The 26,987-nt window shown below is 56.8% G+C and overlaps 1 protein-coding gene and 1 long non-coding RNA gene across 3 annotated transcripts; one reads left to right on the plus strand and one right to left on the minus strand.

Annotated features, from left to right (window-relative positions):
* The first annotated feature begins 647 nt into the window (after positions 1 to 647).
* Positions 648 to 18,184, plus strand: ZSWIM4 (zinc finger SWIM-type containing 4). 2 transcript variants are annotated; one of them, XM_019746113.2, is made up of 14 exons: positions 648 to 1,041; positions 3,064 to 3,265; positions 4,559 to 4,915; positions 6,609 to 6,757; positions 6,859 to 7,009; positions 7,873 to 8,040; positions 8,595 to 8,945; positions 10,265 to 10,402; positions 10,654 to 10,908; positions 11,521 to 11,656; positions 12,690 to 12,844; positions 14,163 to 14,326; positions 15,689 to 15,770; positions 16,180 to 18,184. In XM_019746113.2, the coding sequence occupies exons 1-14, from the start codon at positions 889 to 891 to the stop codon at positions 17,037 to 17,039; spliced, it is 3,321 nt and encodes a 1,106-aa protein (XP_019601672.2). In that variant the 5' UTR covers positions 648 to 888; the 3' UTR covers positions 17,040 to 18,184. The 2 variants fall into 2 exon arrangements, with proteins under 2 accessions (XP_019601672.2, XP_074194178.1); XM_074338077.1 differs by lacking the exon at positions 8,595 to 8,945.
* A 1,654-nt stretch (positions 18,185 to 19,838) lies between these two features.
* Positions 19,839 to 26,099, minus strand: LOC141572703 (uncharacterized). Its single transcript, XR_012498086.1, has 2 exons — positions 25,973 to 26,099; positions 19,839 to 25,163 (listed from the first exon to the last, which is right to left on the minus strand). It is a non-coding gene; the product is annotated as an uncharacterized LOC141572703 (long non-coding RNA).
* Positions 26,100 to 26,987: the final 888 nt, after the last annotated feature.

Genomic DNA, 26,987 nt, shown 5'->3' on the forward strand with positions numbered 1-26,987 from the left:
TTTAGGGCATAGAATGGATTGGGGCTTCTTAGCTTGGGGTTCAAAGAGGGGCTAGAATTAGGCTCTATTTCTGGAGAGAGGGTCCGCAGTCCCAGGAGCTCTATCTACCAAGGGGCCCGTGATTGCCCCCACCCACCCACCAAAGCATCAAAAGGACCCGGCGCCCAGAAAGGCCGGGAGAGTTTCTCGCGTCACACAGCCCAGAGGAAGGAGCTGCTGCCCGGGGATCCCGTCACTCTGTCTCGGTCCCGGACGGAGCCGAGTTGATTGTCCCCTCGCGGCGCCCGGAAGCGACCCTCAGTAAACAAAGCCGTGTGTGGGCGCAGCTCCAGCTGCCCTGGGCGCGCTGTCCAGCCCGAGGGGGGTGGGGGAGGAATGTTGTGAATGAACCCAGGGCCCGCCCCGAAACTCTGCATAAGGCCTGCGCCGCAGGGGTCCTCCCACTCTGATTGGCCTCCGGCGCCCCGTGATTGACAGCGCAGCTCGCTGAGCTCTCTTATTGGGCCTTACGGGTAAAAGAGGCAGTGCATATAACGAATGAGCAGCGGCGACTTGGAGACGGGTCTGGGGTTGCCGCCAATGGCGGAGGAGGGCCTCGGAGGCCGACGGGGGGGCCAATGGGGACGGGCGACGGGGGCGGGACGACGGCAGAGGATAAAGCGGCGGCCGAAGCAGCTTCATTGTTGTGAAGAATCTTAAAGGGGCCGCATCACCCGGCCTGCCCGGTGCGGGGCGGGGGTGGGAGCGGCGGGGGTCCGAGGGCGGCCGAGCGCGGAGTAAGGACGAGAAGGCGGGCAGGGGTCGCTGGAGCCGGCCAAGCGGAGCAGGCATCGGACCGACCCCCAACAGGCCCCGTCCCGGCCCCGGCCCCGGCTCCGACCCGACCGGATGGACCCCCCCGCGGCCAAGCGCAGCCGGGGCTACCCCGCGGGACCGGAGGAAGGCGATGCCGGGGCCGGGGCAGTGCGCGGCCGGGGCCGGCCCGAGGCGCTGCTGGACCTCAGCGCCAAGCGAGTAGCTGAAAGCTGGGCCTTCGAGCAGGTGACCTAGGGGCCGGGAGGGGGGTAGGGAGGTAAGGACGCACCCCCAGCCCCTTTCCGGACTTGTCTTCACCTCCCCCCTCCCAGTTCTCAGCCTCCGGACCTGCCCTCATCAGAGCTAGATCCCCCCCCCCCCCAAGATCCTTAACCCTGCCCCGAGGCAGCCCCTTATCCTGCCATTTCACTCTTTTCAAACCCCATGACCCACCCTCATCCCTTCCCAGCCAGCCCTGCCCTCCAGCCCACAAGACCCACGGATGCCCTCAGGGTCCCAGATCCCAATTCTTGACACTTCCTTCTCCTCCTCCCTGTGGTTCTCTCACAACCCTGGATACCCCTCTCTTCCCAGTTCATCCTCATCCCCCAATTAGGGCACCCCATTCAATCCTCACTCCTCTCTCCATCTCCTACAAGCAGCCCCCATTGCTCCTAGAGACCTATATTCCTCTATTCCGGTCCAGATCTCTTCCTTACACTCAAGGACCCCCATTTCTAGAGCTCTCAGCGTAAGACATCTTTTTATGCCCCCTCTAGCCTCCAGAACCCACTTGTCTCGTGGGGAGACCCCCCTCTCCTCCAGATCCTTCAGGCCCTGTCCTGTACTCCCACCCCCAGTACTCCTGCGACCACTTCCCACCTGGAACTGCTGAGCCTCTCCTGGCAGGGCTGCAGGGATTATTCCAGTTTCAGGGTCCTCCTCCCAACAAATACCCCACTATTTACTCTTCTCCCCACCCCAGCCATCCCAGTCCTTCCAGAGGTGGGCAGCAGGAGTGGTGTCTGGGTTGTGATGATACCTGAACAGGTGCACCTGGAACCGCACCTCTGGCTTTCCGGGGTTCTGCCAGGATGCCCCAGGGCTGGGGCCCTGGACATCCATCCCTTTTCCCAGCCTCAGTGTGGGTGCTCAAGGATGTGGAGATGTGGCCAGGACCTGATCAAGCCTTCACAGGCTGTGCCTGGCTTTGGGGGAAGGGGGCATTCTTTGCCACTGGCCTCTCCGGAGTTCGGAAGCCTGCCAGAACTGATGGGTCTGGGCCAAATGTGGATGGAGCAGGCTCTGATTCACGGCCTTAGTCATCTGCCATCAGTCCCCGAGGCCTGGGCCAGTCACTGATCCTCCCACTTCCCCCTGAAACCCAGGAGCAGGGGCTCTGAAAGGTCCCTGCCCCTTCATTGTATGTGAGATGCCTAAAATGATCTTAAAACCATCTCTGGGGCTCCCACGTACCAACCCTAGCCAGGCTGGGCACTGGGAAAGCTCTTGCCCCATAGAAGTTCATAGAATCTCCTGCAACCCTTTGGGAGTTGTGGTTCTCCTTCCCACTCTGAGAAACTGGGGCACAGAGAGGTTGAGAAACTTGCCCAAGGTCACCCAGCCAGTGAATAGCAAGCCTGATTGGAACGCAGGCTCAACCAGATCAGTTCATTGCCTAGAGACCACGGAGGTGGCCAGGACACCCCTCCCTTCCTGGGAGCCCTTGGAAGCTGGGAACAGAGTCTATCTTGGGAGTCAGAGCTCACTAGCTCTGAGACCCTGAAAAAGTGAATTCAAGCCACATCTGAGCCTCAGATTCCCTAGGCTGCAAAATGGGGTGATTAGTATCATTAGGATGTTGTGAGAATTAAGGGAAAGTGCGTACGTAAAGCATTTAGCACAGTGTAGGCTAAGAAAATGTAGGGTTGGTCGCTGTTGTCACTTTTATCTTCCTTCCTCCTGCCTCGAAGCCTGGGAGGTAGGACTACCCTACATCAGGACCTTGGGATCTGACATCCAGGAGGAAAGTGGCAGAAAGTTCTAGAACACTAACTATGGCCAGGTGTTATTGTAAACACTTTACGTAGATTAATGTATATTTAATCCTCATGATATCCAGGAGGCTGGTGCTGTTAACATCCCTATCTCACACTTGAGAAAACTGAAGCTCAGAGAGGCAAATTGACTTGCCCAAGGTCATAACACTTTTAAGTACCAGAGCCAGGACTCAAGCCAGGGTTTCTAACCCATCAGGCCTTCTTGCAGGTCGAGGAGCGGTTCTCCCGGGTGCCAGAGCCAGTCCAAAAGCGCATTGTGTTCTGGTCGTTTCCACGCAGCGAACGCGAGATATGTATGTACTCGTCGCTGGGCTACCAGTCCCCAGAGGGCGAGCATGATGCCCGGGTGCCCTTCACCCGTGGGCTGCACCTGCTACAGAGTGGGGCCGTAGATCGTGTGCTCCAAGTGGGTGAGTGCTTACCCCCAACCCTGTCAGGAGGCCTGGAGCGGGCCTGGAGGATCTCTGGGAAGGGTTGGACAAGATTTGTGAGCTAAGGAATAGGGATCTGCCTAGACCTCAGGCAGCGGGCTTAAATGAGGGGTCGGGGGACGGACGGCCTGCCAGCTTAGCCAGCTTAGTTGGAGGGTGGGGAAGAGGTGGTGAGACAAAGAGGAGGGCAGGACCAAGGCAGCATCAAGGAACATTTGTAAACCAGAAATGAGAGGAGCCCAGACCTCAGCAGACCTCTACCAGACCTCAGGCAGAGAGACCCAGCGATGCATTGGGGCTGAAGTTTAGAGCCAGAGATAATAATGATCCTACGCCTGAAGGTTGGGATCAGAGATTTAGGGATGTTCTTAGACCTAAGGCAACAAGCCTTAGGTGGGAGTCTAGGGTAGAAGTTTAGAGTCAGCTGTGAGGGGTGGTCTTCGACCTCAGGTAGGGGAGGAGGCAGAGGTTTAGAGCTAGAAGTGAAAGATGATTCTAGACCTCATGCAGTGGGGCTCAAAAGGGGACCAGTAGCGTTTGAGCCAGAAAACAAGTGAGCCCTGAAATATCACATCTCTGTGGGGGCAGGTCACGTCTCCCAGCTAGAGGCAGGGGCTTGGCCAAAGTGACCCTCCCTGAACCCTGTCAGCCTGGGGGCCCCCTTGCCTGGACATGGCCCAGCTGGCCACAGGCTCGGCCTCCTCTAACCGGTATGAGGAAGCCGCCGTCTCCCCGCATGACGCAGCATGAGCCGGCTGGGGCCTGAGCTGCCCAACCAGTTGGATGAGCCTGGCATCTGGGCTCCCCAGGGGCCAGGGAGGGGCAGGGGGTGATGGGGTGACCTGGCCCCTGGCCTGACACATCAGCCCCTTGCCCCCAAGTGTCACCAGCCTATGGCATCTTCCCAGGAAGTTACAGGGCATCCAGACCCTGGGCTGTATCCCTGGTAACTCAAAGGCCAAGACAACCATCTTTAACATCATTGCTATAATAATAATATTCATACTTGGGTTTATTTAGGACTTGCTGTATGCCAACAGCATTCTAAACCCTGACCAAGTATTAACTCATTTAATTTTCATTACAAACATATGAGGAGTATGTTACTGTTTATTTCCATTTGACAGATGAGGAAACTGAGGCACAGAGAGTTTCATTGACTTGTGCTAGGTTACTCAGCTGGCATCTCTACCCAAATCTTGCTGTGGGCCATGGATGAACACCATCTGTCCCTGGGTTGACAGAGTGGTGACAGTTTGGTTTTTGTCTTAGGGTTTCACCTGAGTGGTAACATCCGGGAACCTGGAGGCCCCGGAGAGCCGGAGCGCCTCTACCACGTCTCCATCAGCTTTGACCGCTGCAAGATCACATCTGTAAGCTGTGGCTGTGACAATCGAGACCTCTTCTACTGTGCCCACGTGGTGGCCCTGTCGCTGTACAGAATTCGGCATGCCCGCCAGGTGGAGCTACGGCTGCCCATCTCTGAGACGCTGTCCCAGATGAACCGGGACCAGCTGCAGAAGTTTGTGCAGTACCTCATCAGCGCCCACCACACCGAGGTACTGCCCACCGCCCAGCGCTTGGCTGATGAGATCCTCCTCCTGGGCTCCGAGATCAACTTGGTGCATGGTGAGGGCGCCCAGGGGTCTGATGGGGCGGCGAAGACCTAGCTCATAGCCACCTCACTTGCCATGTGACAGACATTTGTCATGGAATCCTCAGGTTCCCTTGATCCTACCCTTGGGGGTAGGACAGTACCATTGCCTGAGGTCAAGGTCACAAACCTACTAGGTGGCAGATCCTGGATTTGATGTGGCTGTGGGCAGATAAATGGTGGAAATCAGCCAATGGGGAGAACGAGAGTTGAGGGAACAAGTGGGAGGTCGGGCCCCAAGGTGGGGGTGTCAGAAGATCACAAGAGCAGGCTGGAGTGTGGATGGGTGAGGGCATGACGGGTATGTGGGTGTCGGGTGAGGTATAGACCAGGAGGTGTTGTGAGCTCTGGGAGGGCTCAGAGCTACTAGGGGCTGTGTTGCCTAACTATAATTGTGGGGAGAATGGAGCAGGATGAAGCGTGATAGATAGTGAGTGGTAGGTGGAGACATGGATAGATAATTGATGGTGGGGGTGGGTGGATGCAGAAGGTATTCATGATGGGGAGTTGGGGTGAATTGATGGTATGGAAAAACATATAGGGTGAGTGGATGGGTGATGAACTAGAATGGTAGGCACAGGGAATGGGTGGTAACTGGAGGTGGGGTTGGGTGAGATGGGCTTTGACTAAGGGGGTTGAGGTACACTGATGGTGGTGGACAGATGGGGTTGGTGGAAAACTGCAAGGACCAATGGTTGCATTGGTTGGGGGTGACTTGATGGGTATAGGAATGTTCATATGAGTGGACTGACATAGCGGATGGATTAAGTGGGTGGGTGTTCTGTGTAGGACAGATGGACAGACTAACAGGGTAGTGGGTGTTTTGGGAGATATATATGAATGGATGGTTTGATGGGAGAAGAACAGATAGAAAGTTAGGGTTAGTTGAATGGATAGATAGTGCAGTTCTGTGGGTCAATGGATGAATAAGTTGGTGGGTATTTTGAGTAGTTGGTACAGATGACTTATAAAGACAAATAGGGATGGGTAGCTGGATGGAGGAACCAGTGGGATGGGTGTTGATAGGTGAGCGGGTGGAAGTTACGGGTAGCGTGGGTGATGGATTAATGGGGTAGGTAGGTATGCTAAGGGTCATGGATGCATGGATGGATAGATGCATGGTATGACATAGGGAGTGGATAGACAGGTGAGTGGTTTGGATGGATGGATGGATGAGCAGAAGGGCAGGTGATGTTTCAGGTGGGGTGGACCATCATCCCACCTGAATGGATGAATGAATGGGGGGAATGGGTGGGTAGTGTTTTGAGTAAGAGGGATAGATCAGTAAATGGATGGATGAGCTAGTGATGTTTTAAGCAAGGTGGATGGGTAGATGGATGGATGAATGGGTAGGTGATGTTTTAGGTGACATGGATGAATGGGTAGATTGGTAGGTGGTTTTTCAGATAAGATGGATAAATAAGTGAATGAATGAGCTAGTGATGTTTTAGATGGGAAGGATGGATGGATAGATAAATAAATAGGTAGTGTTTTAGACGGGATGATAGTCGGATGGATGGATGGATGGATGGATGTTTTTTTGAAGTGGGATGGATGGATGATGGATGGAATTTTGGGATGGATTGGGTGGTTTGGAGGACTGAATGATGGCAGGGGAGAGGCCTCCTCTCACCAACCACAGCCTCAGCTTTTTCTCTCTCCCTGCAGGCGCCCCAGACCCCACAGCGGGCGCAGGCATTGAGGACGCCAACTGTTGGCACCTGGATGAGGAGCAGATCCAGGAGCAGGTGAAGCAGCTGCTGTCCAATGGCGGCTACTACGGTGCCAGCCAGCAGTTGCGCTCCATGTTCTGCAAGGTGCTGTGTGGGCACGTCGGACACAGCGGGTTGTGCACAGTGGGGCACCAGGCCCTGGTGCCAGCTCCCTGTCCCTTTCTCCCCACCCCATTCCCACACAGGTACGGGAGATGCTGCGGATGCGGGACTCCAATGGGGCACGCATGCTGATCCTCATGACCGAGCAGTTTCTGCAGGACCCACGCCTGGCCCTGTGGCAGCAGCAGGGCGCCGGCATGACGGATAAGTGCCGGCAACTGTGGGATGAGCTGGGTAAGGCCCAGAGCTGGAGCGGGGCGGGCACCAGGGTTCTGGCAGCAGGTCTTGCCCTCCCCGAGATTGGGGTCTGGCCCCTGAGTTCTTCATTCATTAGTAACTCCAATGTACGAGGCACTCACTGATCGCTGGAGCTACAGCAAGAAACTAATTAAATATCTGCCCTCATGGAGCTGACACCTGGTAGATGAAACAGACCAGAAAATACTATAAATCCATTAGACCAGGGTTCGACACACCTTTTCCATAAGGACTGGACAGTCAACAGTTTCGGATTTGCAGGCCCTTTGGTCTCTGTCCAGTTTTGCCCATTGTAGCAGAAAAACAGCCACAGATACATGTAACTGAATGGGCATGGAAGCATTCCCATAAAACTGTATTTACAGACACTATTTAGTTATTTGAATTTCATATAATTTTAATGTCACAAATACTCTTCTTTTGATTTTTCACCCCACCATTAAAAAATGTAAAGTAAATCTTAGCACACAGGCCATTCAAAAAGAAGTGATAGATTGGATTTTCTCCAGGGGCAGTAGTTTGCTGGCCCCTGTGATAGATGGTGGGGGGAGGGGGGCGTGGGGGGGTGGACAGTGAGAGGAGTCTGGTGACCTGGGTTTGAATTCTGCTTCCAACTTGCCACCTGTGTGACCTTGAGGCAGTGACTACCTCTCTGTGACTCAGTTTTTCTACTTGTAAAGTGAAGAGACCATTAGTTGCAACCTCAGACGTGAGGTGAGAGTGAGGCAGAGGGCATTGCCCAGCACATGGTAGACACTCCATAAATGTGTGCTGCTACTGTTGACATGAATGTTGAACCTTCCCAGTGTCCATGTTTACTACCCTCCCTCCCTCCCCAGGGGCCCTGTGGGTGTGTGTTGTCCTAAGCCCCCACTGTAAACCAGAGGAGCGGGCAAGCTGGCTCCAGCTGCTTGGCAAGTGGGACAAGCTGGACGTGTGCCCACTTGAAGAGGGCAACTACTCTTTCGACAGGCCCAGCCTGCAGCCCACCATGGCCCTCAGCCCAGGTAGGAGAGGGGTCCCTGCCATCCCCCAAAAAGCATCACCTCTTCTGGGGGGTCCAACCTCCCCATCGTGGAGCTCTAGGGGACAGCAGAAGGACAGTGGGCAGCCCGAAGGACAGTGAAGTGACATGCTTAAGACTCCTATAGTTCTGGGCTGGTCTCCCGACTCATCCTCCTCCTGGCCATGGAGGCAGGGGTGGGAGAAACAGAGATAAAAGAAAAGAAAGATTGACAAGAGAAAGGCACAGATGGAGGGAAAGAGACAGAGGAGGACAAAAACAGGAAGGGAGAATCGAGAGAGCAATAAGAGAAAAAAAGAGGAATGGAATGTAGGGGGGAGAAAGATGGACAGACAGGGATTCAACTTCAGTTGTCCACCCACATGAGGTGCTATAATAGCTCACACACATACACACACACCTTTGAAAGACTTCTGTAAGGATTTGGGGAGGTGACATGTCCATTGATGCACCCAGAGTCTCTCCCCAAGCCAGCACTCAGTGGGGGGAACTGGCCACGGCCCCACTGCTAGGCCAGGTTGGATGCCTCTCCCACAGGCCCAGAGGAGGAAGAAGAGATGGTAGCTGCAGGTTCCCGCCACACGGTTTTTGGCCGCGCCCTGCAGGCTGGGTCACTGCATTGGAGCGACACCCACCTACAGAGGATCCTGGCCAGTGACTGCTATGGCCCCAGTCTCACAGGCCATATGGGCAGCGACAAGCCGACCTTCGACCCCCAAGGCCGCCCCCTCTGGCTTGGGGAGCCATTCCCCACCGCTTGTGCCCGTGTGGACACCCTGCGTGCCCACGGATATCCCCGCCAGGCCTTGCGGCTGGCAGGTGCCATAGTCAATACACTCCGGCTACAGCGGCGGCATCAGCTTGAGAGCTACAAGCAGCAGAAAAAAGGTGGGCACCAATTTTATCATAGGGTCCTGAGGGCTATAGCACAGATGGCAACTACTGGGGGCTGTGAAAACCCGGGTGGTCTGTGGGTACCCCTTGGGGTCCCACCAGGAAAAGCGAACCACTCAGGTGTCTTGAGTGGAAAGGAATTTAAAACGGGGGATTGAGGGATCGATCACAAAACCACTGGAAGGGCTGCAGGATTGAAAGTCAGGGAAGCTGCTGCTTGAGTTCAAGAACTTGAACTTCAGGAGCACAGTAAGCCCAGCAGCCTGCGGCCTCCACAGGGGCAGTTCCCAAGAGTGTACCCAGAAGCTGCTGGCGAAACCTCATGTCTGTGCCTCGTGGACAGCCACATACCTGATCATGGCTGCTGCAGGAGAATAATGGCTTCACTTTCTCCCACCTTCCATAGCTCACACAAAGGAGTCTGAGAAATGTAGTTTCTAAGCTTCCAGCCCCTGGTAAGCTTAGAACATGGGGTGCCAGCCACAGGGCTACCTGGACGCAGTGTGGCCAGATCTGCTGTAGTTTTAAAAGAGGCCAGAAATCTGGATTATTTGATGGGGAATTTACTAATTTTAAAACATGGGCAACAAATTCAAATTGTATTAGAAAAAAAATAATCACACCGTATGGGCCCTAGAAAGAACATGTCTATAGAATAGATGTGGAGGGCAAGGGGGAGTCCACCAGTCATGTTCTCTGGGTGATGGGGTTGGGCGGATGGGCCAGTTATCAGGAAATTGAACACAGGGTGTAATGAGAGGAAACGTGAGGGTTTTAGGACCCAAGCAGAGCCCTGACTCAGCCTGGAGGCATAGTGAAAGCCCCCCATTGGAGGTGAGAGCTAAGTTGAGATCTTAAGGATGTATAGGAGTTTCCCAGAAGGGGAGGGAGGAACAGTGTTCCAGGTAAAAGGAATAGCATGGGCAGGAGCCCAGAGGCAATAAAGGACATAGTTTATGGAAGATGGACTGCCAGGTGGGGTGGGTGACCACTCTGGGGCCCTGAAAGCTGGTTGGACTTGAGAGAGGTGGGTGAGATTAAGGGTCATGAGGCGGGAATGATACTGGTTGGAGGTTTTAGAAAGTGCCCGGTTTCCTTCAGGTGTCCTGCCAGGCCTGGGTGTGGCAGTGGGACAGGAGGCCAGGGCTGTAGAGGTGAGAGCTACTGCAGAGCTCCAGGGACAGATAAGATAGCCTCTGGGTGGGCAGGTGGTGGGCAGGCACTGGAAGCCTGGGCTGGGGGTTCAGGGAAAGGAAGCCCCCCTCGGAGCTTGGGAGGGTAGACAGGCATTGAGCCCCTCTTCCCACCCGCAGAGCTGCTACAGAAAGGCTCCACCTGTATCACCAACACAGAAGGATGGGTGGGCCACCCCCTGGACCCCATTGGCTGCCTCTGCAGGGCTCTCCTGGAGGCCTGTCGCCTGGAGGAGGAAACTCTCGCCCTTTATCCAGGTACCCACACTGGGGACCCCTTGGCCAAGCCCCCTGGCTCAGCATCCCTAGAAAGTGAGGCTACACCCTTACCCTTGCTATGCCCCACCAGTACCAGGAACCAATAGGCTTAGCTTCTGAAAGTGAAGTCATCACTTCACAGTAGGCCTATATACTACTGAAAGGTCTGCATGCTTGGGGTCAAGGGCCATTGGGGTCCTGGAAAAGAGGGTCCCCCTCTAGCTAGCATCTTTGGTTCCCATCTCCCACAGATTCAGGCCCTGAGAAGCGGAAGGTGGCCTACCAGCATGTGCCGGTGCCTGGGAGCCCTGGGGAGTCGTATTTGGCGCTGGCCCTGGAGGTGACACTGCTGGGCCTGGGACAGCAGCGGGCCCTGCCCGAGGGGCTGTACGCCCAGGACAAAGTGGTGCGCAATGAGGAGCAGCTGCTGACGCTGCTGGAGGAGGTGGAGCTGGATGAGCGGCTAGTGCAGGTGCTGCGCAAGCAGGCGGGGCTGCTCCTGGAAGGTGAGGCCCCGTCTAGCCCTGGCTGTTCTGAAAGATAGGGTCCTCCCCCTGTCCTGAGCTGGTCAGGTTGCTGCTGCATCAAGAGGTTCCGCCCTAGGTCCGCCTTTTGGTCCTTAACCTTAGCATTTACTGAGACCGAGCCCTTGGTCCCGCCCCCTAACACTTCTGGCAGTCAATAACTGCTGCGAGTGGTGAGGCCCTGCCCCCTGCCCACCTTGGAGCCAATGAGCCTAGTTGCTGATGCCCAGCTGGTCTTGATTGGCTCTGCTTATGGTCGTGCCTTTTGAGACCACGCCCCCTACTGCAATGGGGAGCTAGTTTGGCCCTGACCCAGGTCAGGAGCAGCCTCACCCCCACCCTCTGGCTTCACCCTGCATCTGAGTCCTGCCCCTGACCCAGGGTTGCCCAGGGTCTCCTCTGTTTGGATTTTCCATGGCTTTTCTGTCTCAGCTTTGTGCCCCCATGCTGGGGACCTCCAGCTGCTATTCCCAGCCATTCTATCCTGGGGTCTCTCCATCCCCTACTCAGCCTGGGGTCTGGGGAAACCCCAGGAGGGGCAGAAACACAGAAGCAAGCCCACACCTAGGGACTGAGCTCAGGCTGACCCCACAGGGGGTCCCTTCAGCGGCTTTGGAGAGGTGCTGTTCCGGGAGAGCGTGCCCATGCACACCTGTGCCCGCTACCTGTTCACCGCACTACTGCCCCACGACCCGGACCTGGCCTACCGCCTTGCGTTGCGAGCCATGAGGTAAAGAACAGCAGATAGCTGGGGACTCAGCCCAGGGTCCGGTCAGGATTGGGGGTGGCAGGTGCTCTCACAACTGTATTCTCCCACCTGAACTCACAGCCCAGTTAATTCATGCTGGCATTCTAGGCTGCCCACTGCTCTTGGCTATTACATATAAAACATGTAATTTCTTTAACATTCTTGGTCCTATTGAAATATTGAAGGATACAAAAATATTGCAATGTTAACAGCCAAGAGAAAAGCCATCATAATGTGTTTGCTGGTCATTATGATCAGAGTGGTACAATTTTTAAAAATAAACTATCATGCTCTTCAAAAATATGTATGTAAATATGTAATATTTTGAATCTGAGAGACATCCAAATGGCACAGAAGTTAGAGTACTTTTCTAGGCTGATTTGTCCCAACCTACCCAAATCTCTCTGGATGCAAGCAGTGTTCCCACTTTCTTATCTATTCTTCAAGAGTCAAGATTTCTGCAAACCCATCATCTAGAAATTAAAAGTTGGCCCTCCTTTTACATGGATGATACATCCTGTATCTGTTCTTTGCACCTTGCTTTCACTGAACATTGCATCTTAAAGGCTTAATTGTATCGCATAGCATATGGGCCACTGTAAGGATGCATCATAAAAGAACTGATCTGGAGCTGATAGACATGTATGCTATTGCAAAAAAAAAAAAAAAAAAAAAATTACAATGAATTACCTTGTTATCATTTCACACATGCACCAGCATCTGCAGAAGCAGAATTTTTTACGGTCCTCTCAGGACAGAAATAATCCCCTCATCTTTTTATCAGCCACATAGCCTTTGGTGTATGAATAGAGCATTGTTTATTTACTCAATCCCCAAGTGATGGCATAAACAACACTGCAGTGAACATCTCACACACACATCTTCCAACTTACTGGGTGCTTAGGGCTTTGCTGGCCTGAGGTGGGAGGCTCCAGGTGAGGCAGGTGGTCTCTCCTAGGGAAGATGGAGACTCCAGCCTTGCTTCACTGTGGGCTTGCTTCTTTCTTTACCCCAGGCTGCCCGTACTGGAGACAGCACTTCCAGCTGGAGAGCCTCACCCCAACCCACTGGACTCCGTCTTGAGTAACCGCTTCCCCCGCTGGTTCATCCTGGGTCACCTGGAGACCCGCCAGTGCGAGCTGGCCTCCTCCATGCTGACTGCCGCCAAGGGTGAGGACAGTGCTGCCCCCGTGCCCCTGTCCTCCTCTGCCTTCCTCCTTTCCTTCGTCTCCCTTCTTTTTGTCCTTCTATCAAATTCCACCAGTTTTCCTGGAGCACTTTCTAAATGGACCAGGCACTGTGGCAGGTGCTAAGAATGCTGCAGTAAGCAAAACTGACCCAAATCCTGTGCTCTGTGGGGTTACATTTTAGTGGGGACAGACAATAAACAAGGTAAAGAAGATAGTTACACAGTAAGTGAGAAGGAAACAAGTGCGACAGAGCGGGATAAAGCAGGTTGACATTCCAGCTAAGAAGTGTAGGTGCGGGCAGAGCCATGCCAATATCTGTGTCCTATCCCAGTTTGCTGTCACAAAATACCCCAGGCTGGGTGGCTTAAACAAAAATTTATTTTCTCGCAGTTCTGAAGGTTGGAAGTCCAAGATCAGGATGCCAGCATGGTTAGTTCCTGGTGAAGACTATTCTGGCGTGCAGACAACCCCACCTTCTCGCTATGTCCTCACATGGCGGAGAAAGAGATCTCTGATTTTTCCTCTTATAAGGGCACTAATCCTATTATGGAGACCCCATCCTCATGACTTCCTCTAAACCTAATTGCCTCCCCAAAATGCTATCTCTATATATCTATTACATTGGGAGTCAGGGCTTCAATATATTGAATTTGGAGGGACACATTTCAGGCCATAGCATCTGGGATGAGCATTCCAGACAGAAGGAACAGCCAGTGCAAAGGCTTTGAGGCTTGACTGTGCCTAGTATGTTTGAGGAACAGAGGAGGCTGGTGTGGCTAGATTGGAGTGATGGAGAATTGTAGGATCTAGACCAATGATGATAATAGTGATAAAAGCTAACATTTGTGTAGCTCATGCCATGTTAAAGGATTTATTAGTATGGGCTCACCACAGCCCTGTGAGGCAAGTACCATTGTTAGTATTACGTATTGCACAGATGAGACAGCTAAGGCACAGAGAGGTGAAGTGACTTGCCCAGGGTCACACAGCTACTGAGTGGCAAGGCAAGGATTTGAACCTCGGCATTCTGGCTCCAGAATCCACGCTTTTGATGATTAGGCATCCAGCGTGTCCCTAAGTGGCTTCCTCCCACTGGAAGTGGGGGAGGGCAGAGGAGAGAACATGTGTGGGAGTGCTGAGAGTGGTCTGGATCTTCACAGAATCTGCCAGGTGCATGTCCTTCCACGCTCACACCCGTGCATCAGTGTGGAGGAACCTGCATGAACAGGTCAGGCAGTGACGGGTTGGTGTCTGGTGTAGGTGTACCATCAGTGTCTCTGTCTCTCCCCCAACCCCAGGAGACCCTAAGTGGCTGCACGCAGTATTGGGCTCCATCCAGCAGAATATCCACTCTCCATCCCTGCTCTTCAAGCTGGCGCAGGATGCCTGCAAGACGGCCACCCCGGCCAGCGCACCACCAGACACCACCCTCCTGGGCATTGCCCTGGAGCTGGGCCTGCAGGTGAGGGTGCCCAGGAGGATGGGGGAGGGGAATGCTGCCTATGGGCAGGGCCTGAGTGTGAGTGGCACGTCTGCGCAGGGCCAGAGAGAGGCAGAGTGTAAATCCTGGGAGTGAGCGAAAGAGGTTGCCACTGAGGGTGAGCCTATGAATAAGGGACTCATAGGGGGTCTGAAGGTGAGAATCCACCTCTGGGGCGTGGCCAAGGAGGAGGAAGGTCTTGGAGCCTGTAGGTGAGAGGGTGGGCCACAAGAAGGAGCAGAGCTTAGGGATTCTGGCCTTGGGGGTGGGGCCCGGGACTGGTGTGCCGCCTAAGGTTAAGGACCACGGCTGGGCAGAGCTAGAGCTGAGGCAATAAGGAGGCAAAGCCTGACAATAAGGAGCTTTCTTGGAGGCAGGGCCTGTAGGGGAACCCGGCCTAATGGGAGGGGTCACCACCGAGGGGCAGGGCTTGGGGCAGGGTCTGAAGGTGATTAGCCGCCTGTGGGAGTGGAGTCTGTGGTTTAAAGTCAAGGAGGCGGGGCCTGTGGGTGAGTGTCCAGTCTTGGACCGGGGAGGCCGAGGGTTTAATTCAGCCTGTGGGTGAGGAGCCAAGTGCAGGGTGTGGGATGTGGAGGGGGCGCGGCCTCAGAGGGTGGCTTAAGTAAAGTAAGAGAATAAGGAACAGCCTGGGACTGGCTTGCTGGCAGGGGTGGCACCTTCCCAGGTAGAACTAGCAAGCAAGGGGCCCTCAGGGGCAGAATTAGCCAAAACAGCTTCCTGTAGGAGCTGGAGCCATTGAATATGGAGGGGGTGGGACAAGGGCAGAGCTTTAGAGAGGAGCTTCCAGAAGGCAGTGTCCACCAAATAGGACTGAGGATGGGGCAGAGGGGGAGAGGCAAGCAAGGAAAGTGCTTATTGAAGGTGGGACCTGAAGAAGGTGGGGCCTGTAGGGCAAGTTTTCTGTTGGGGGCTACAGGAGGAAATCTGCTGACATGAAGCATGGAACTTTATGGAGAGAAGGGCTGGGTTGGCTTGTTGTCCAGAGTAGGATCCATGAGGCCTCAGAATAACACCAACAGTAGCAGTAATAGTAATGGCTGATGTTAGCTGAGCACTTTGAGGCAACAGGTACTAGGCAGAGAGCTTTACTACATAATTTTGTTTAATTCTCATAACCTTATGAGGTAGATACGATTTTTATCCTGGTTTTACAGATGAGGAAACTGAGACCCAGAGATGTGAGGCCATTTGACCAAATTATATGGCCTATTGCCTCCTCCCCTGACTTCCAAGTCTCCCTGGGCCCCTCAGGATCCCTGACCTCCCTCCGTCTGGCAGCCCAAGGTTTTGGGTGACCCCTTTCTCTCCCCTCCCACCCTGCAGGTGATGCGGATGACCCTGAGCACTATGACCTGGAGGCGGAGGGAGATGGTGCGCTGGCTGGTCAGCTGTGCCACAGAGATTGGTGAGCGCTCCCAAAGGGACCCTCCACCCGTCTCCCTGTGAAAGCAGGAGGGCCCAGGAGAGAAGCAGAGACTTTTCTCTGGCTCCAGCCTGTGCTCAGGGCTAGGCCATGAGGGAATGTCGGGCAGGGGGCACTGAGCTGGACAAAAGCCTGGAGGCTGGCCAGGCTAAAGTGGCTTGGAGAAGAGCCAATGACACCAAAGCTTGCCCCTGCCCCACCACCCACATACAGTTCCTACCCAATCCCTCTGCCCTCTGCTCTTTAGGAAAGGTAAAGCAGAGGGTGGAGGCAAAGGGGGTGTGTCTTCAGCCCTGGCTGCCGGGAATCTTGGTGTTAGGGTAAACCCATGGACGCATGGCCACGTTCCTGCCCCTCTTCCTGACCAGTCTCACCCTCTCACGTCCCCTAGGCTCACAAGCCCTAATGAACATCATGCAAAATTGGTACTCCTTATTCACACCCGTGGAGGCAGCCACCATCGTGGCGGTGACAGGCACCACTCATGCCACACTGTTGCGGCTGCAGCTGGACGCACCCCGGCGGGAGGAGCTCTGGGCCTGCGCCCGCACCCTGGCCTTGCAGTGTGCTATGAAAGATCCACAAAACTGCGCCTTGCCTGCCCTCACCCTGTGCGAGAAGAACCACGCGGCCTTCGAGGCAGCCTACCAGATTGTGCTGGATGCCGCGGCCGGTGGCCTGGGCCATGCCCACCTCTTCACCGTGGCCCGCTACATGGAGCATCGCGGCCTGCCGCTGCGGGCCTACAAGCTGGCCACGCTGGCCCTGGCGCAGCTCAGCATCGCCTTCAACCAGGACAGTCATCCCGCTGTCAACGACGTCCTCTGGGCCTGCTCCCTCAGCCACTCCCTAGGCCGGCATGAGCTCTCCGCCATCGTCCCTCTCATCATCCGGAGCATACACTGTGCCCCCATGCTCTCCGACATCCTGCGCCGCTGGACCCTCTCAGCACCTGGCCTGGGTCCCCTGGGGGCCCGCCGTGCAGCCAAGCCACTGGGCACTGACCGGGCGCCGCTCTGCCAGCTCCTAGATGCCGCGGTGGCAGCCTACATCAACACCAGCCACTCCCGCCTCACGCACATCAGCCCACGGCACTACGGCGATTTCATTGAGTTCCTGGGCAAGGCCCGAGAGACCTTCCTGCTGGCGCCCGACGGGCACCTTCAGTTCGCCCAGTTCTTGGAGAACCTCAAACAGACCTACAAGGGCAAGAAAAAGCTCATGCTGTTGGTGCGGGAACGTTTCGGCTGAGCGGTGGAAGGCAGCTGGTGGGAGGGGTCCCCCTTTGCCCCGCCTCTGTGGCACACGCTCTCTACTGGAGGCCTGGACTGGAGGCCCACGTGGCATCTCAGTATTAAGTCAGGGAAGGAGCCCAGCTGGAGCTAAGTGGTCTTGCCTGTGATCCTCGCAAGCCCACCTGGATTGGAGGGGGAGGTGCGTCCTGCCACATGTGTGCCTAGGAGTGTGCAAGACGTGAGGATCAGAAGCCATACCATCACCCAGAGGCCTGGAAGGGGGTGTATGCTTGGGTAGCTGGTATGACCCTGCCTTGGGCACCTTTAAAGCAATAGGCAAGCTACCCCTCCCCAAACTCACAGGCCTGCTGTGGGCTCCAGGGGAGCTGGGAGGCAGGACTTTTCCTGAAATTAGTTCTCAAAGTCAATGTAGCAGACCCTCCCCACACCCTGCTCTCCGTGGCCAGGGGACTTGTTAGGGTGTCTCCTTTTGTACCTTCCTCTCACTGCCTCAGGGGCCCTCTTCCTCAGTACTGCACCCCTTCCAGGCTGTCCAGCTGGGACCAATGGCTCACCCCCACTGAAGGATTTGAAGAGGCCTAAGGTCTCAGCCACATACCTCACCCACCATCCAGCCCGGACTCCCATTCCTGTGGGTGCCACGGTCTCAGGGCGGGCTGGGGGGGCGGGGAGGGGTTGTCATTGCTGTCCCTCCCCCTACCTGCTAGTCACTGGACATACAACTCAGGAACCGAGCCAGGCTCACACTGTCCTCCAAACCTGGTGTCAGGGGAGACAAGCACAGGTGAGCCAGGGACCACCACCCCAAATCTGGAAAGAGGCTGGCATCTGGGCCTTTTCTGGCTCTGTTTGTCCTTCCCTTTCTCATCCTCTGTCTCCCTGCTCTGCCCCTTCACCTTACTCTCCCTTTCCATATTTTTCTCCATTTAACCTGACTTTCTATTTGCATCTCTAAGTCCCAGCTGCTGTCGCTCTTTGTCCTCCCTGCCCCTTCTCACACCCCTTCTATTCCCTTCTTGTAATTAAGGACAAAAGATCACATCGTTTTGTAACTTTTTTTTTCTATTTATTGAACTGTATATTGTTATTTCCTTTTCCCTTTTTGTTTTTTAAAGATTGAACACAGCTTTTTTATTTTGAGACTGAGGTGTGTGCGCCTGCACCCAAACAGGGTCCCTCCATGTTCCCTCCATAGAAAATCTCTAGCCTTGTCTGAGGGCACTGTTTCTATCGAGGGGCATAATAGGAGTGACTGCTAGTTTCATCCAGTGGTAACAGGGTGAATAATGGCAAGCAGGGTGGAAAGGTCACAATGAGCAAGCCCTGCGCTGAGTGCTTTACACCTGTCATGTTACACTTGTCACAACAACTCTATGGAGTCCGAAGGATCATTCCCATTTTCCAGATGAGAAGACGGGGGCTCCAAAGTTTAAGGGAAGGGCACCCATTTTAGGCAGAGACAAGGCTTATTTAGTACCTTGCTGGGGCCACCGACTGCCCACCCCAGGCTGTTTGGCCCTTGCGCCGCTGGGAATGGCCACTAGGGGGTGCACTGGTTCCAGGCACCCACTGTTGTCTCCAAGTTGCTGAGCTGGGTGTGAGGGGGGTCGGCGTGGGCTGGGTACAGCTGGGTGAGGCAGACACCCAGCCGAAGGTGGGAACCCTGGGCTTAGACTAGGCCTTGGTGGGCGGAGCTCTGGCCGAAACTAAAGAGGCCAGTGGGCGTGGTCAATGGAGGCACTGCCCGGGCTTGTTTGGGCTCCACCTTGGACGAGGCTCCCAGTCCCCAAATAGTGAAGTGTCTAGGGAATAGCGGGAAGACCCTCGACTGCCTTGTTTTCCTGGCTCTCCGAGAAACGACCCCTCTTGGGGACCCTCTTGCCTTTAGAGGCTGACGGACTGTTGGTCACCGCCAGGGCCCGGGCAGGCGAGGACAGGATTCCCGGAGAGGCTGGGCGGGGCAGGACGCTAGACGGCTCCGAGGGTGGGACTTCGACGGCGTTGGGCACTGATTGGTTCGTGGTACCACCCTGCGTTCGAGGGGACCAATTGGAGGTGGCCCCACCTCCTGCCCCGCCTCGCGTGTTCCCGCAGGTATGTGAGGGCGGACCCGTACTCGTCGGCCCTCCCCTTAGCGCCGCCTTGAGGCCTGGGAAGGTAGAGGCTTTGTGGTCCCAGCCTCCAAATGCCGTCCTCGGACCCGGGCCTCCCACAGGTCTCGAAATCATCCATAAATGTCCCCCTCGTGTCACACACCTCAGGCCCAAGCATTCTCGGATACTAAGCACCCCAAACCCTCACCCAGGCCTTATATCCCTTATATCTTACTAACTCAAGACCCTCAGGTCTCAGTTATCTCTGAATGCCCAGCATTTGCCTCAGAGTCACCACCCACGGCTACCTGAAGTTAAGTTCCATTCCCCCTTGGCCCTGGGCATGGGGCATTGTTCATCATGACACCATCTAGCTCCCTCCCAGAACAGCCTTCCCTGTCACATCAGCCCCCCCAAAATCAGTCCCTCCAGTCCAGGGTTTCCCTCAGGGTGGGGAGCAAGTGGGTGGCCCCCCAACTCCAGGACATCCCTCAAGGTCCCATTTCCATGCCTTAAGGCACCCTAAATCTAGGCGCCTGAGACTAAGTTGCAGCCTTCCTTAGAACAGGCAGGGAGGGGATGGGGATCCTCTGAGGTCAGGAGCCCAGGACGCCGGGGGAATGGATCCACCTTACCCACCCAAAAAGCCAGAACTCCAGGGATGGAAGGTGAGAGTGAATCACAAACCAGACCTTCAAGAATGAGGTAGAGGCAGGTTTTATTTAATTAGACACCAAGCACAACACACAACTCTCTACCCCAAGCTTGTCTCTGTCCCAGCCCTGGGTGGGGAAGAGGTACCTGGGCCAACCCCGACAGTCTGGGGGCTTCACTCTGTTCTTCCATGCTCTGGGGCCACCCCAGGGCTGAGCAATATTGCTTGTGTCCTTTTGGGGGCCCACCGGGGCCTCATCCCCCACCCTATGTGCCAGAGGGATGTCAAGGCTCCTCCCCTACATAAGTTAGGAAGATGCAGAACCCAGAGCAAAGGGGCCAGGCACGCTCAGGTCAGACCAGCCTGGTTCCGGAAGCCTGGAGTTGGCATTTAACGGTCTGGGGGCCCAAGGCCGTTTCCTCTTGGGTAACTGGCTGTTGGGAAGGTGGGGCCCAGCCCATGCCCCCACCAGGTTTGGTAGAGGAGGAGCCAAGGCTATAGGCCCAAAGGGTCACCCAGGCAGGGACACAGCTGGCTTCCCTTTGGAAGAGCCACCCCCACACACACACATACCCCCGACCTCCTTGGGAGCACAGCCCAGCTGGAGGTAGGACTGTGTGTGGTGGGGTCGCCAAGCGCAGAGTTGGGGGAGGTGGCCTACAGCAGATAGCTAGGTCCACCACCCCATCCCTGGCCCCATTCTTCCCCAAGTCCCTCCTCCAGACACAGCTCTAGATCTGGGTTTTCATCTCAGGCATCGGCCCACCAAGGGAAGGCAGAGGCCATGGGCTCCGAGGGGGCTTGACTCCTGTTCCTGCTGAACTGAGCCAGTCTGCACAAATCAACTGTGTTTCAGCTCAGTAGGCACGGGAGGCAGAGCCCAGGGAGGCCCCGGCAACAGAACAGGCGGGAGAGGGCAAAGCGGTAGGGAGAAGCTGCAGAGCTGGAGGAGGTGAGGGCCCGGGGGGCGGAACTTAGCCACTGTGAACATGACTTGGAGCAGACCCTGCTCACAAGCAGCTAAGCCCTGCTCCCCAGGCCAGATGCAGGTGGTGGTGGGCCTCTCTGCCATCCCATCCCCGAGCAGCATCCTTGGTGGCAGTGGCGATGGCCCCAGAGGCAGGGCTCAGGGTCGGTTGGAAATCCCTGGCAATGTGATTTGTGACAGGCAGCAAATCCCATCCCCAGGAACCCCAGCCGGCCATGGCACAGGGTTGGGGGGGGCACTGGGCGGAGCCAGTGGCTGGCACCTGGTGGGGAGAGAGCAAAGGAGGTAATGAGATTTGAGGACATGTGCCCTCCAGGTCCCAACTGCTGCTGTCCTCTGAAGCCTTCCAGGGACACCCTCTTCCCATGTGAACCAGCAGCTAAAGGGAGAGCTGGACCACCAACCTGGACACCCCCCTCCCAGTCATGCCTTCTGTCTCAGGCCTGGAAAGGAAGAGATGCCAAAAGGGTCTCTTTGGGCCAGGGAGGCTACAGGGACTCCTAGAACCAGGTCTTCATGCCCTCCCACTGCCCTGTTCCCACCCCCACCCCCCATCACCACCACTGAGCCCTGGGCAGGCTAAATGGGGCCATGGAGAGAGGAAGCCGAGGGGGTGGCGGGAAGGCGGTTGAGGAAGTGATCTCACCCCAGCTGGCGCCACTTCCTAGAAGACTGAAGGGCAGGAGGAAACCACCAGGGCCTCCCCCCGTGGTCCCGTCTCCTCGGCAGCCAGGCCTCAGCCCGCACCCCACCAGAGCGGATGCTGACAGTGGGTGCCCAGCTCTCCACGCTGGGCACATACACCCCCAGAGCACCAGACCCGGCTCAAGGTGTAAGCAGTTTCCCAAATGCTCACCAGGCCTCAGTTTCCTCATCTGTACAATTGAGCCAAGGACCTCTACCTCATAGCACAGTGAGGTTTCACCAACATTGTATATGTCCTTCAGTAAGTGCCTTGCACCAGGACCACCTACACAATTTGTGGGGCTCAGTGCAAAATGAAGACAGGGGCCCTCATTCAGAAATTAAGAATTTCAAGACAGCGACAACAGAGCATCAAAACCAAGCTCCAGGTCCTTTGCCAGGCAGGGGTGGGGCATGAAACCAGCCCTGTGTTCAGCAAACGGGGCTCTGTGACTAAGAGACCCCAACGTTGGAGCCAGGCCAGCCAGATTTGAACCCCAGCTCTGCAGCTTCCTAGCTGGGTGACTGGGCAAGTCACTCAACCTCTCTGGGCTTCCGTTTCCACATCTGCAAAGCAGGGAAACTATGGTTGTAAGGATCCCATGAGTGCTACACGTAATTAGGACAGGGCTACGAGGTCATCACGAACCAGGCAGAAACAGGAAGGATGATGGAAATGAGGACACTGCACACAGGTAGGACCCCAGCACCCAAATCTGGTGGCGCCCACCACTGGGAGAAAGGTGGACAGGACGTCCTGATCTGTCCCCCTAGCCCCCCATACACACACATATACACTGGCCACCCACTTTCCCATCAGGCCCTAGCCCAGCCCTGTCCCCTCAGGGTCTGGGGGGCACCAACCAGGAGCAGACTAGGCCCCGAAGGGCGGCCGGCCTCCCTGGGCCTCCTCCGGAAGTGAGACAGCACAATCGTGTCCCAGGGACGAGAACGGGAAGGGCGGCCATTTGGCCAGGCTCGTTTCCTGTGGGGTTTCCCCTGCACAGTGCCCCGGGCCAGGGCCAAGGCCACTCCCCATCCTCGCAGTCACAAAAGGCCTGGATCTTGCGTGGAGGGGGCACTATCACACAGGTGCCCAGGAGCCAGGGCTCCTGTTCCCAATGGCTTGCTTCTTAGGTTCAGGGGAGACGGTGTCCAGGGAGGGCTAAGCTCCTGGCAGATGAAGGTGTGGGGGGAGGGTGGGCCCTGGGTCGGGGGAGCAAAGCAGGCCCCAGGCTGCACAGATGGATGCACGTGTGCCTGAGAATGCGCTGCAGACAGGGCGTGGAGGCATGAGACACACAGGCACGCATCTTGTCACCCCCCCCAACCCCATGTTCCAAGAATGAATATGGGCCGCTTCCGCCGGGGGCGCCACCACCACCACCACCGCCCCCAAGCCTGGTCCCCAAATACTTTCCACCCTCTCAGAGCAGCTGGGATCGGAAAATACCAAAGGCTACAGGCCCCGCCCTGCCCGCCGCCACCGCCCGCCCTCCTAGCCTGTCACTAACGCTTTGCCTAATGGGCCCAGACTCTCCGCAGAGGCTCCCTGGCTGGGGCCCCTGAGCCAGCCGCCAACCTGGGCCGCCCAGCCAAGGGCCGCCTGACCACCAGCCCCCCTTACCCCAATCCCAATGTCGTGACCATAACAACCCTCCCGACGGACAGCCTTCAGAGGCTGGCACCAGGGTGGAGGAAGGCAGGGCACTGGCAAGTGGGTGGGCCCTGCTGCCCACCCAGGGCTGGGGGAAGGGGGCGGGCTCAGGAAGGGGTGAGTAAGTGAGGACTGAATCACTTGTTATAAATAGGGGAACCATGCAAGTCACATCCCAGCCCCCATTGCGTCCAGCCACACCACACCACATTGCAACCCCTGCCTTAAAACTTCACAGCTCCTTAGACCAGTCACAGAATTCCTAAAGGCCCCTAACATCCATGCTGTGAGCCCTTAACTGAGGGGTACACCCTGCCACCATGTCCAACTCTGCCTTATCCTCAGATAGGTCCATGTCCTAGCCCTGGCATGCCTTTTTGGGGCTGCTGGCCTTAAGGGCAGTCACTGGCTTCTAGGCCCTGTGCTCTTCCCTAGGCACCCTGATAATTGCCAGGCCCAAGACTCAGGGTCCCTGGGCTCCATAAGGCATTCTCAGGGTGGGGGTGACCACAGTCGTAGATTGTGACACCAAACCCAGGTCAGGGTAGGCGGAGGGGCTTAGCATCTCAGAAGTCAGGTCCCTGGCTCCTCACCATCCAGGCCCCCATACCAGACCACCCAGGCCTGCTCTGCCCAGGGCCACAGCTCAGTGACCACACCCAGGGTGGCGCCAGCTCCAGCACCCTGGGGCAAGGCGCCGCTGGAGCATGACTCAGCCGTGCCCAGCATGGCGGCGTCCTTGTCTGCCCAAGGATTCTCACACACCCACTGCCCTCTGCGTATGTCCTTCCCGGATGACCAGTCTTCCCCAGACACACCTCTGTGTCCAGCCAGGACACCCAATGGCAGGATGGAAGGTGGCCAGAGTGACCCCAAAGAGATCTGATGGCGAGTGCCTGGAGAGGGAGGGGGCACACACTTCTCCCCAATTGCTTTCCCAATGCTCCCCATATACAGATGGAGAAACTGAGGCCCAGAGGGATTCAGAGCCAGGCCCAAACTTACGCAGTAGGTCTAAGGAAAAGCCAGGCCTCATCCTGGCATAGAGTGCATCCAAAATAGGAAAGGACCAGAGGGAGAGGCACAGGAAGGAGTTTCCTTAAGATGTCCCAGGGTTCCTGGCAGCATATTCTTTTGGAATAGATTCGCCCACCCAGCCTCCAAGTTGAAGGGCAAACTCTGAAAAATGCTTGGAGGTATATCAAAGTTCCACCTGGGTCCGTGGCGAGCTGGTCATCCCATTGCACCCATGAGGCCAAGTTACCCTGGGACCTCAGATGGGATGGGGGTCTGCCCCATAACTGTGGCCTGCACACAATCTGGCCTTCACTTGCAACAGGAGAAGGTTGGTACAGGGGTCCCTGAAAGGACCTTAGAGCATCTGCCTCTGCTGGTTCTTTTGGTGAGCAAGGGTCTTCAGAGTCTTGGAAGCCAGGCCTGCACAGACAGGCCTGACGCCCCTGGACACGCCCTGTCACGCATGTGCTCCGCGTGCCAGCGCCAGGCCAGGCCAGCAGCTATGTTGGGGGTCCCACTAGGCCCATGGACAAGGTCTGCCAGTTAGGGTCTTAAGGAAGCTCCCAGAGGACATCCTGCAAGGGTGGAGGGCAGTGGGTGCCCCCCTGGGCATTCAGACAGAGCTGGCACCAGGCCCCAGGACGGCAGCATGTGAACACATGCACACGGGCTGGCCCGGGCAGGGTGCGTGGGCGAGCGGACAGGGTGTGTCTCACATCACCTCGCCTTTAAGCCCCGGCACCTGTCGGGTACTGCCCTCCAGCTCAGGCTGGCATGGGCATGGCTGCCAGAGGACACCCCTCATGCCAGGGGTCCCACTCCTTCCCCCCAGCCACCTTCATATACCACTGATCATGGAGTTGATTGGGACTGGAGCAGAGATGGGACAGGTGACAGTGAGCCAACTGCTCCTCCAAGGCATTCAGGAAGCCACTAGGTCTGGGCCTGTCTGGGCTTCATAGGAAAGTCAGTGTAGGCTTTGGTGGCAGTCAAGTCCAGTGCTGGGGTCAGAGGTCAGCCTGGGGCTAGGATGGACAGAGTCTGCATTCAGTCTGGGCCTTTCACCCTCCTCTTGTAGCCCAAGGGCACAGGGACCCCTAAATGCACAGGGCTGGGAGTCAGCCCTCTAGGAATCTCCTAGACCTGGCCCCCTTCCTATGCAACCTTGAAGGAGCCCTTCTTTCCTGGGCTAGGAGGAGCCAAGACGTAGGAGAAGGGTCCCCCAAGTCCTCCCAAACCCAGACGGCACTGCTAAGCCCCTACCCCACCTCCTCACCCACCACTGCCACTTACTGTCTAACATGTCAAGAACTTGAACCACTGTCCCCCACCTCCATCCACAGAACTCTAGGAGATCCCCACCCACTCTTTCAGCCCCATTCCCACCAATCCCAGGCAGACACCCACAGGAACCCGGACACCCACAGATCCATCTCCCCACAACCCAAGCAGGGCACATGCCCTCCCACCCCTGCCACCAACCCCTTGCCCACCTTGACCTGCCCCAGTAGCCTTGGGACCCGCCCTCCCCACAAGCTCTCGTGGGTCTCCTGGGGCCGAGGGAGTGGTGAGGGGCCCCCAGGAGAGGGTTGAGGCTGGGCCGCCCTTCTCCCGCTCCGTAGGGGGCGCCCCAGGACTCCGCCGCTGCCGCCGCTGCCAGATGCACCGTCTTGGCTGTCCCCTCAGCCCCTGGCGGCGGGGAGTCCTCCCGCTAGTAAAGGGCCGGCGGACCTGCCGGGCGCACCCCCACTCCGCCCACGAGTCCAGCGCGGAAAAGTTGCGGCCGCCAGCGCCACGGCGTCGCCACCTCCCTCTTGGGTCCCTCCCGACTCACCGCGGGGGAGGAGAGCGGCGCTCCCGGCTCGGCCGCCGCCCCGGCCCGGCGGACGGGCGGAGGGGACGCAGGCGGGCGGCGGGCCCGGGCCCGGCCGGGGGCGATAACCGACCGCGCTCCATCCCACTCACTGGCCGGCCTGCAGCTGGGCCGAATCGCTTTTAAAACCTCCCCGTCTCCTCCCCCGGGCCGGGCAGGGGGCGGGCGCGGGGCGGGGCGGGGCGGGCGCACCGTCATGTGCCCCCAGAGCCGGTCCGCCCCCACTTTCTCTCTCCGGTCCCCCAATTTGGTCCCGTCCCCAACTCAAGCCCCAACTTTTCCCCTCCTTGTCGCGACTCGGCCTGTGCCTCAAACACAACCCAACTTCCCCGTTTGGGTCCGGGACTCCGAGTCCAGCCAGTTTTTTTCAGCTAAGGTTCTCCCTGGGGAGAGCAGGCATCCTAATCCCCATCGCACCGCCGAACAGCTCGTGGCCTAAGTCCTGCCCTTGCGCAGGAATAGAAACCCAGGAGGCCGGAGGAAGGGAGATGGGGGGTCGGGCACTGTGCCAGACCCAGGACACACTGCTACTGTGGACCCCTCCCTGGGAGGGCAGAGGCCTAGGTATTTTGGGAACCTGCCAAACACGAATCCTCACTTCCTCCATTCTCACAGTGCTTTCTTCAGCCTCGGGAAGTCCCACCTTTTATCCCATCCAACTCTCTCCTGCCATGGAAGACTTTCTAACCCCAGTCTAGGTGGTCCCTGCGCCTGGATGCCTTCCTCTCCCAACATCCCCACCCCCCACCCACCCAGGGCCTCTGGGAAACTCCCTGCTCCTGCTTTATTACTGGGTGAGAAGCCTTCCCTGGATCTCTCTCTCCTGCACGGCTTGCGTGTCTGTCCCACCTCATCCTCCCAACCTCCCCTCCACCAAGAGGAACACGGAGGCATTGTTCCCCAGGACGGGGCCCTGCCTTGGGGTCTGGCCCCATGCCCAGGTGGGGGACCGGGAACAAAACGCAGTAAAGGAGGG

The sequence above is a fragment of the Rhinolophus sinicus genome, linkage group LG07 (genome assembly GCF_036562045.2).
Source record: "Rhinolophus sinicus isolate RSC01 linkage group LG07, ASM3656204v1, whole genome shotgun sequence".
Taxonomy (NCBI): Eukaryota; Metazoa; Chordata; class Mammalia; order Chiroptera; family Rhinolophidae; genus Rhinolophus; species Rhinolophus sinicus.

What these genes read in the sequence shown, in the direction of transcription:
- ZSWIM4 (XM_019746113.2), top strand. Translation starts at nt 889, where the DNA reads ATGGACCCCCCCGCGGCCAAGCGCAGCCGGGGCTACCCCGCGGGACCG. An exon ending in TGCGCTCCATGTTCTGCAAG is followed by an intron (nt 6,758 to 6,858) that starts GTGCTGTGTGGG and finishes ATTCCCACACAG; the next exon opens with GTACGGGAGATGCTGCGGAT. An exon ending in GCAACTGTGGGATGAGCTGG is followed by an intron (nt 7,010 to 7,872) that starts GTAAGGCCCAGA and finishes CTCCCTCCCCAG; the next exon opens with GGGCCCTGTGGGTGTGTGTT.